Raw genomic sequence first — 10,546 nt, forward strand, 5'->3', positions numbered from 1 at the left:
GGGCCATTGGCCGAAAATTTATTACGCAAGAAGAGAGGAGTTCAGGAGAGTTACAAAGTGCAGGAAGAGCCTGCAAATGCTACACAAGTAGCATACCAGCCGGAGCTAAAGAGCTAACAAGGACCAAAGCTACAAAATGCTACAGATGTAGCATACTATCTTCAGTAAAAAATTGAAAACGACCTTAGTTACATCAAACTGAGCAAGATTACAGAAAAAATTCAGAGAGCTGAAACACAACCGACAGTTACATTTCAGGAGTCTACAAACTCACAAACCATATTTGGGAGGTCAGTGATCGAAAAGACGCTGAAAATCAGCCCGCTCTGATGCGCGAGATGCACGAGTGCACCTGAAGGAGAGATTCATAGGATTGCACAACCAGACCCCCTAAGGACACCGGCCTATATATATAACTAGATGATGTCCCGCACGTTGTTGCGGAAATTTTTAGTTAACATAAAAAGTATTGAAAATTAAAAACATATAATAAATTGTACATTCTTCACTTAGTGAGAATAACTTGATAAAAGTAACATGCATGCATGTGCAAAATTATGAGTTTTTACTAAATAGGTGTGAACAATTAATCACGTGACAATGTGCAAAAATCGCCTAAAATGCCGCACGCCCAGCAGCGGCAGCGCGTGGCCGATTCCTTCGACCGCTGCTGTCTCCTGGCCCGTAACCTTCCCTCGACCTCTCTTGGCTCCTGCCTGTCGTTCCAACTTCCAGATACCCCGACTGCTCCTTTGCTCGCAGGCGGCAGGCGCAAGCACGGCTGGGCGCAAGATTGCAGTTCGAACTTAAAGTCCAATCAAATCGATTCGCGATTCATGAAGTCACAGGCAGGCGCAAGAGTGCCAGAGAGGTAAAACAAACAGTCACCAATAAACTTGTATTTTCTGGATCAATCTAGCAACCGAGGATTCATCTGTTTTCTCTTTTGTGCAACACTTGCACTTGCATACTTGCAATTTCAGTTGTTGTTTAGAGTTTTTCCGTTGCCGTCTTGGAGAAGATTGCTGATTGCTTAACTGATTTACTCCGGCCGTAAAAAATTCAGGTGTTCTCTGTCCTTTTCTTGTAAGCATGTTGTCTAAGAAGCACTTATCTGGCTGTGAGAAAAGAAAAAAGAGGAAACGAGTAGATCAGCTAATTGAATCTCAGAGAGGGGCTTTGCATAGATTTGTTTCGAGGAATGTCAATACTGTGCAATCAGGTGTCCCTTGTGTTGAAGAGCAACAACCTGATGAGAGTGAGAACACAGTTCAGGAAAATGTTGCCATTGAGAATTCTGAAAATTTTAGTGACCATGAACATCCTGGAAACATAGATCCAGATGAACAAGAATCTTCTCGTTTTGATATTTATGACCCTAGAACTTGGGATAATTTTGACAATAAATCAAGAGATATTCTAATTGAAAAAGGGCCTACAAGGGAGTGTAATCTTGTGTTTGAAAAGGATGATATTGGCAGACATTTTCGTATGCTTACTACTCAAGAAAGCTAAGTAATGGGGAGGTCAGTGATCGAAAGTGGTTGGTGTACTCTAAACACGTGAATAAAGTTTACTGTTTTTGCTGCAAATTGTTCAAGTCTGGAAGTAGCAAAAGTTTATTGGCATCCGAGGGACTAAGGGATTGGAAGCATCTTAGTGAGAAGCTCAAATTACATGAGAACAGCCTGGAGAATATCACTAACGTGAATACTTGGAAAGAGGCAAGACTGAGGTTAAGTAAAAATGAAACAATTGATAAAGATTTGTAGCAAGAAATTGCAAAGAAGAAAGAGCGATGGAGATAAGTTTTAATTAGAATTATTTCTGCCGTGAAATTTCTTGCCAAGCATGGTTTGACTTTTCGAGGATCAAATGAGAAACTGTATCTAGATAACAATGGGAACTTTTTGGCAACAATTGAAATGATCGCAGAATTTGATCCTGTAATGCAAGATCATCTTAGGCGCATTCAAAATAGTGAAATTCACTATCATTATCTTGGCCATAAGATACAAAATGAGTTGATTTCCCTTCTTGCTCAGAGTGTTAAAGATACTATCTTAAGGATAGTTAAGGATGCCAAGTATTTCTCCGTAATCCTAGACTGTAACCCTGACGTGAGCCACGAGGAATAAATGACTCTAATTCTAAGGTGTGTAAACATGTCAAGTACCGCTACAAAAATAGAAGAGTTTTTTCTGGAGTTCTTAAAGGTGGATGATACATCAGGAGGACTTTATGATGAGTTAATATGTGCAGTTAAATCCCTTGGTTTGAATGTGAATGATGTTAGAGGTCAAGGATATGATAATGGTTCCAATATGAAGAGAAAAGACAAAGGGGTCCAGAACAGATTGCAAGAAATAAATCCAAGAGCACTGTACATGCCTTGTGCTTGTCTTAGCCTGAATCTTACTCTGTGATATGGCAAAATCTTGTAGCAAGGCAATTACTTTCTTTGGAGTTGTGCAACGGATTTACATCTTGTTTTCAAGCTCTACTAAGAGGTGGCGAGGTATTGCTTGATAATGTTCCAAACATGACTGTTAAATCTTTGTGCAACACTCGTTGGGAGAGTCGGATAAAGAGTGTTGAAGCTATTAGATATCAAGCGCCTCAGTTAAGAAAAGCTTTATTGGAACTACAGACAACTTCTAATGATGACCCCAAAATTAAGAGTGATGCAAAATCTTTGGTTGCTGCACTTCAGAATTTTGAATTTTTAGTCGGTATGGTCATTTGGCATGATGTTCTATTTACTATAAACTTGGTGAGTAAGAAGCTGCAGTCTAAAATTGTGTGCATCGATGTTACCCTTAAGCAAATCGAAGGTGCCATCTCATTTTTTAGGGAGTACAGAAATGATGGCTTTACATCTAGTTTGATTATTGCAAAATCTATTGCATCTGACATGGATATAGAGCTTGCATTTCCTGTGAAGCGACGTGTTACAGGAACAAGACACTTCGATGAAAATAATGACAATGAAGAAAATGATCAAAATTTAGAAGCACAGGCAGTTGAGGAGGAATCATTCAGAATTAAATATTTTCTGGTGATGATAGATGTTGCAATTGCTTCCCTCACCAAAAGATTTGAGGAACGGAAGTCATTTGGGAGCATATTTGGCTTCTTGTTTAACTCTGAGAAATTGAAGTCCTTGGAAGATGATGATCTAAGAAGATGTTGCACTAAATTTGCAAAAAACTTTTTCTCATGATAACTCGGCAGATGTTGACTTGGATGATTTTTGTCTGAACTAAAAGTGTTGCAAGTGGTACTGCCAAGTACAATCATGTCAGCGGATGAGATATTCGAGTTTGTTAGAGCGGCACATTGTGATCCAAATGTCTCTATTGCTTCTAGAATTCTCTTAACTGTACCGGTGACCATGGCATCAGCTGAAAGAAGCTTTTCAAAACTGAAGTTACTGAAAAATTATTTGAGGTCACCTATGTTACAGGAACGACTGAATGGTTTGGCAATGTGTTGTATTGAGAAGAATGTATTGGATGATATTAATCTTGACACTGTCATCGATGACTTTGCGTCAAGAAATGCATGTAGTCATTTCAAATGATTGTTGAAGGTTAGTCTGTCACCTTTCTTTTTTTCCTATGAAAATTCATCAATGTTATACTGCATTGATTTTGCAACTGATATATGGAATTGATTTTTTTTACCACAGTATAAAGTCGCTGGGCCCATTCATGAAGATCGCCCCGGGGCCTTCGAAACCTCAGGACCGGTGCTATTCTTCTCCAGTTTGAGCTCGTAAGGTCTGGCAGGGCTACCTTGTAATTTGCAACCAGGAAGACATGCTACCGGTCCAACTAGTGTTCCTGGAACCATGTACTTTAAATTTGATAATATGTTCCTATACTTGGCATTTGGAAATTGGAAATGACATTGTTCTTATAAGATGGAATTCCTCAATCTTTTATCAGCATGTGTGATTTCAAAAGCGATCTTAACTCCTACAGATTAAATTGAATGTTGTGTTAGTTTTCTTAGATGGATACACACTCTGCCTCGGTCTATTCAAATGAAACCAAACCAACAGCATCCTCTGTTTCAAACGACAGCGCAAGTTCAAAAACTAAGTACGTATTACAGTTCCGGGTGAATGCTAGATACGTAAAACTACAACTGAAGTAATTAGAACAGCCATAAGGATGGCACCGCCATCTTCTGTTTCTTTTCAGGTGGCTGATCGCCCCATGGAGGACCAGCCAGTGTTCATCAAAACATGAGGTGCTTCTTCATCTTCCACCAGGTACTGCCAGCTCTCTGGTTTGTCATCCCCAGCGCTCAGGTAAGCCTCAAAGGATTCCGCAGCAGGCCAGTGAAATGTTCGGACCATTTTTCCAGTAGCTCCTGGGCAGGTCCTTTTGAACAGGATTTTCCACTCCCTGATAAGTCATAAGACTAACTCCACACCTCTGTGATCTTCAGCCAAACATCATGGTTAAAAATTGTAGCATTTCTGTACTTCCAAAGGGCTGCAGACCTGCAGTGCACATGCTATTAAATACACCCAACTTCTTATTATTGACCCAATGTAGCCATCGAAGGAAAATCAGAGACTGCTATTAAAAAAAATAGAGCTATTTCTTTCGACACATTGTGCAACCACACATTCATGTTATGTTGGTTGCATGTAGTGCAGGTCCGAATTCAACTACTGTTGATTGTGGCCCTCGGTTTACTTATAGCCTGGAATCTGTGTTACTTCTTTCAACATTCTGCGAAACACTACACCAACAGTGAAGAAAATTTTCCATGAAAATAAGATAATAATGTTACAACGTGTACAAAGTAAAAGCTTGATGTACAATTAGATTACTTTTGAACAGAGATTTGGTCATACAGAAGTTAGCACCAACACGGATCGCATTAGCTTATCACAGTTAAAGTGTTTATTGTGACATTACATTTCATCTGAATATGGATGTTCATGTTGACCGTCGCGAGAATCGGTATTCCCTCAACTGCTGTCCTCCATTCTTGTCCATCGAGCTGTGCAATTCCGATGTTGGTCGTAGGGAGTATCCATCTCCCATGAACGGCCGTCCACCGTTCATGTCGATTCTCTGCCTGCTTCCATGCTTGCTGCCATCTTCTCTATCGTTGTTCATCCGTCTTGCCGCCCCACTGCCACCTCTCCTGAACCTCCCGTTCATGCCATCCGCCCCACTGCCACCCTCCCTGAATCTCCCATTCATGTCATGGTTGTACTCTCTGTGTCCACTGTTGTTCCTTGCTTTGTTCTTTATTCTTGGGTTCCATGTTGGCTCTTCCAAGTCCGAGGCAAAGCCGTTACCAAATCGATCTCTGACATCACCATTGTTGCCTCTCGTGTATCCACCTGACCTCTCCCCATTGTTGGCGGCGTTAGGCCTATATTTCAGTGCTGGTCGACCCCTTTGGTTCTCACCTCGATTAAAGCTATTTGGGCCTTTCCATTTTGGTTCCAAATTTTCACACCTTCCGTGGTCTGAATTTGGATCAAATTCACCACCGATGCGAACCTTTCTAGTCACGTTGCCATGGCTATCGTACGAGAGCTTCCACTTCACCTCAGCGTTCATTGTGCCCTCTCTGCTCCTTGCTCTCCATCTTGGCTCAAAACCACCGCGGTTCACCTCAGAATCAGAGAAAGAACAGTCAACCATTCGGTCCTTCTCAACAGAATTACTACCCTTGGTGGTAGCCGAGGACTTCCATTTTCCAGCAGGACGCTTCCTTCTACTGTCACTACTGTCGTCTGGCCATCTTTGATCAAGACGACCTTTTCTTGTGCCTTCTGAGTCTGAAAATGAACCTTGAGCTCTCCAATCCCTACCCCTCCCACTACCATCAGTCATAGAATTTGAAACATCACGTCTTACTATGCCTCTCCTCCTTCCATCCCGTCTAACTATTGCTTCTTGTTGCTCGTGACCAAAATCAACATCTTCTGAGTCTGAGTCTGAAATAGCATCACCATTAATCCAACTACGTTCGCTAGAGGCTCTACCATCCAAAGCAATGACCGGCTCCCACATTCCATCCCTTTCCATTAATTCCACAGTAGGCTCACAGTCATCACGAACATCCTCCACGGGGGCATTCTGACGAACACCCTGCCCGCCGTCCACTCCAGCACCAAGACGCGCATATGGTTGGACGCTGTGGACGGCGTCCTTGGGGAAGAACCGCGCGGAGGTCCTGCCGGTGTCCGGTGATGCGAAGACCTGGGGCCCGTCTCGGTCGTTCCAGAGGTCGACGCCGCCGGGACGGTGGAAGCGGTCGGCGAGCCCCTTGAGCTGGTCATCGGCGGCGACGGAGAGGAGGTTGGGCGCTAGCGCGGTGGTGGAGGCCGAGTCGGGGTCCCAGGGGCGCTCGAGGTGGAAGACGGCTTCGCGGAGCTCAGCGCGCTTGCGCATCTCGTAGAGCTGGCGCTCGCGGGCGAGGCGGGCCTTGAGGAGCTGCTTGGCCTTCCTGGCCTGCATGCGCTTCCACTGCCACTTGGAGACGCCGCCCGGGAACGTGCGGGGCCCGCCGCCCATGCGGATGACGAGGTCGCCGCGGCGGAGGGGCCGACCGGTGGATGAGGGGAATGAGAGGAAGGGCGGGCGGAGGTGGCAGGAGGAGAGCGGCGGCGCAAGGAGCGGCATGACGGTGGTGGTGCGAGCCAGGATAAGAAGAGGTGCAGGAAAGAGATCCTGTGGCCGAGGAGAGGGTGACTCGTGACACGTGAGCAACTTTTTCTCCTTCTCTTGCAGCGAAGACTCGTCCGAGTCGATTTTAGAGGTTAGTTGATTGGTCAGCCACCGGAGCTTTTTCATCATGCTTTAAGGTTCGAAGCAAATGATGGAGGGAGGGGGAAGAGGAGAACGACACCAGATATTAACTTCGAGATGTTCATTCAGATTTAAGTATTTATGTTAAAAATCGGACGTTTGCGACATGACCATTGACATATTTGAATCATATTATTGCGACGTTAAGAATCAATAAAGATCCTTTCGACCTTTATCGAAAGAAAAAAAATGCAGCCAAACTTCTCATACTAGTGACATTGAGCCTATCCGCCACATGCAGCTTACTTCTGAACTCTCACCAAGCCAATGGACGGCCAATCCGAGACATATGTGTCATAGTGTCGGCTAATTAAGTGGTGTCTGCTATTGAAAACTACGAGCACCCAGATGCCCGAACATCTATCGTGTGTGTCCTGTCTGCTATGTGCTACCTAGTAAATGTGCTCCCAACCTCACACTCATCGTTCTTTTGCATCAAGTTTTAACTTGACAACGTATTATTTCATCTTTAAATCTATGTAAATTAGAGGTGTCATATTGGGGTTAGCTTGAGTCTGTAATGTTGAGATTCTAAGGTAGATCTACAACTTTATTTGACCATGTTGGCATGGCCCGAGGTTCATTTCTATTTTATTTTTCTTGAGAAGAATTGTAATACTCATGTGGTTGCCGAAATTGTATTTTTTAAATCTACGTTTATTTCTTATGTTTATTATTTATACGGCTACATGATAGCTTATTCTATGTCCATATAAAAACATGTTCATAGAGTGGTAAAAGATACTGCCATTCAACTACTGTATTGTACTTGATGCAACTTGTTTGCCACATCATCTCGACACCATGTAAAAAAGCTCACGATAAAAGTCAGTAGAAGTGAAAAGGAAAGTCAAGTTTTTGAAAATTCTGGAATGTCCCAATTTTGAATATAGTGTATTTTTTAGATTTGTTTTCTTCTGCATACTCCCTCCGTCTCATATTAAGTGACGAAATATTACATGTATTTAGATGTTTTTTAGCTATAGATACATCCATACTTGAACAAATTTGAGTCACTTAATATGTGACGGAGGAAATATATCCTAAGGGCATATAAAACAGTGTGACATAAGCTGACCGTAAGTGAATTAAAGAGCAAGTAATCGGATCCTAGCCAATTGTAATTCTGCATTTACTCGGTTGACTTGATATCCATCCACGCACAGCAAGCTGGAGTACTACTTCCTCCGTCTCATAATATGAGGCACGCACGTATTCGTCGATCGTTAATTTAACTAACTAAATAGAAATTAAAAAATTAAAAAATTATATTATTAGAAAGATCTTTCGATAAGGAATCTAATGGTGTGCTTTTTGTTAAGAAATGTATATATTTAATTAATCAAATTAAAAATTTAAAATTGCGTGCGTGCCTCGTATTATGGGATGGAAGGAGTACCATTGAATTAAGCAGATTGGTCGCCTTTGCAGCACTAAAACCTACAATGCCTAATGCTCGAATTCCGGCCGTTTGCATGCATGATCCCAAATCCCAATGAAAAGAAGAAGTTGCAGGCACAAATACGCATCCGATTGATCGAATCAAAGCTACTCCGATCACATTCATGCATGTATCACGCTACCATGAATTCATCAAAAATGAACAATACGCCGTTTGGTGTTGGGCTCTTGGCTAAGTTTGACGGTCGATCGGTTACATAAACCTGACTGATTTAAGAATCTGGGATCTATCAAAAGCAACACTAGAAACACGTACTCACATAACAACTCAAAAGTCCGTGTGCTCAAGATTACAGTAGACAGCAAAACGGCAAAAGATACGATCACCCAGATTAACAAAACAAACAAGAAGGGAGAAAAATTAGATCGATCTGAAGCAAAACACAGGCTGCAAAATTAACTTGTGCAAAACAGGTTGCAGAGACAAGTAGTACTTCGCGTCATGAAACTGATGATCAAGCCAAGTTTAGTACCCATATTTCACATCGATGAATAAACTCGTAAAGGCAAACTAAACTAAAGGGCGACATGGATCGATCGGAGTACTCTGCTCAACAACAAACTCGAGTCGATATCGGTAGTAACCTGCAGCGCGGATGAACACGACAGAACAGAACCAAGGCTTGCTGCTAAACTAGTACTAGTACTTACTTGCCTAAAGTTGATCGATCTACCTACGTCGTACGTTCATGTAGTTGCGGTTGCGGACTTGGGAGATGATGAAGAGGAGCTTGGCGTTTGAAGGAAGGAAGGATCATCCATTCAGCAGGCCTCATGCTGGATGAGCATTTAGAGCGTTGTACACCAGCACCTCCCAAACAGTCGCGGTTGCGTTGTGCACCAGCACCTCCAGGGCCGCCAAGTTGTTCGACAGGTCCCGCAGGATCACCAGCGCTGCGTCGATCCTGGTGATGGTTCGCTGCAGCGTCCGCTCCGCCTCCAGGATATATGGTTTCTTTTCCACGGCCTTTTTTGCTTCGGCAGTTGCGACTATCGTGAAATGCTATTTGTTTGCACGTCTTGCACAAGCGTGCGACCTGCCTTTGCTTCTTTGTTCTTCCTTTTCCTTTCTTCTCCATTCATCTCTTTTCCTTTCTTTATTTGTTTACATCTCCCTACCGAATGAACATCATTTGGTGGGTGTATGTTGATCCGAGTTGGAATGTTGGGATTAGAACCAACTAAAACTAAAAATTAAATTGCCGGTAATGAGTGACCCTGGCTACTTCAGTCAGCCGGTACAGTACATTGGGAACAACTAAATCTTTTTTTAAAGAAAGCATCAAATTGCTTCTTGGGATAAAAACCAACTATTACAAAAAGGTGACCAGACGATCAGTTTCAGCGCCTCTTCTTGCACTCTTTTGCAGCACCGGATTTGGACGGGCTCATGACCAGGTAGATAAACACGGCAACAAAAGAAACCACTGAGGTCAGTGGCCAAATTTCCCAACAAGTCTCTGCAAATGAATAGGTTATTTGTTACTCCCTCCGTTACATAAAAATTGGCAAGGTTTTGAACTAGTTCTAGTCTAAAGCCGCGTCAATCTTTATGGAACCGAGGGAGTAGTTGACTGTGTACCAAACATATTTTTCTGGTTTGTTACATAATGTAATAGATAAGTTGATCCGAGAACGGAGCATAGTGAAATTACCTTAGCCTGAAAAAGTCCAAGTGTGAAAGTTAGATATCCAGGTGTCAGCATCAAAGATTGATCATTCAGAAACGTATTAGCCTATGAACTCAGAGCAATGATATGATCACTAACCAATTCAAATTTCTACGGTGGAGGCCTGTCAGCGAGAATATCAATTGGAAGAATGGACGTCGAATAGGCCTCCTTCAGAAAGGAAAATAAGCTCCTTAAGCTCAGGGAACAAAACATTGCCAAATGACACAATACATAATGATATGGGATCCGTAAAGATATTTAGCATGGTACTCCATAAGTGCTAATAAGCTCATCCGATTTAGTCCCTCACAACTGAGCTCTTAAGCCAAAACTCTGCTAAGCTCATATGATGCTGACTATCAATCACCAGTCAGGTACAAGGATTCTACCAACATGCTTTAGCATTTATTTACAGCCAAAATACGAATTGATAATTGGTCTACTGTAAATAATTGAGATATCTCATGAGCCACCTTAGTGCAATCACTCTAACTTCCAAACAAAGATGTCATGCAGCTGACAAAAGATATATTTTGTTTCTTGGATTCTTAGACTACAACTTGA

General features: G+C 42.5%; 1 protein-coding gene and 1 long non-coding RNA gene across 2 annotated transcripts; one reads left to right on the forward strand and one right to left on the reverse strand.

The window, feature by feature from the left end:
* Positions 1 to 668: 668 nt before the first annotated feature.
* Positions 669 to 3,885, forward strand: LOC112271851. The gene is made up of 3 exons (XR_002965349.1): positions 669 to 871; positions 1,067 to 3,592; positions 3,692 to 3,885. It is a non-coding gene; the product is annotated as an uncharacterized LOC112271851 (long non-coding RNA).
* An 885-nt stretch (positions 3,886 to 4,770) lies between these two features.
* Positions 4,771 to 6,792, reverse strand: LOC100832974. Its single transcript, XM_024462125.1, has one exon. It carries the CDS (start codon positions 6,660 to 6,662, stop codon positions 4,959 to 4,961), a length of 1,704 nt encoding a protein of 567 aa, XP_024317893.1. The 5' UTR covers positions 6,663 to 6,792; the 3' UTR covers positions 4,771 to 4,958.
* Between the last annotated feature and the right edge of the window lie 3,754 nt (positions 6,793 to 10,546).

The sequence above is a fragment of the Brachypodium distachyon genome, chromosome 3 (assembly GCF_000005505.3).
Source record: "Brachypodium distachyon strain Bd21 chromosome 3, Brachypodium_distachyon_v3.0, whole genome shotgun sequence".
Lineage (NCBI taxonomy): Eukaryota > Viridiplantae > Streptophyta > Magnoliopsida > Poales > Poaceae > Brachypodium > Brachypodium distachyon.

What these genes read in the sequence shown, in the direction of transcription:
- LOC100832974 (XM_024462125.1), bottom strand. Translation starts at nt 6,662, where the DNA reads ATGCCGCTCCTTGCGCCGCCGCTCTCCTCCTGCCACCTCCGCCCGCCC.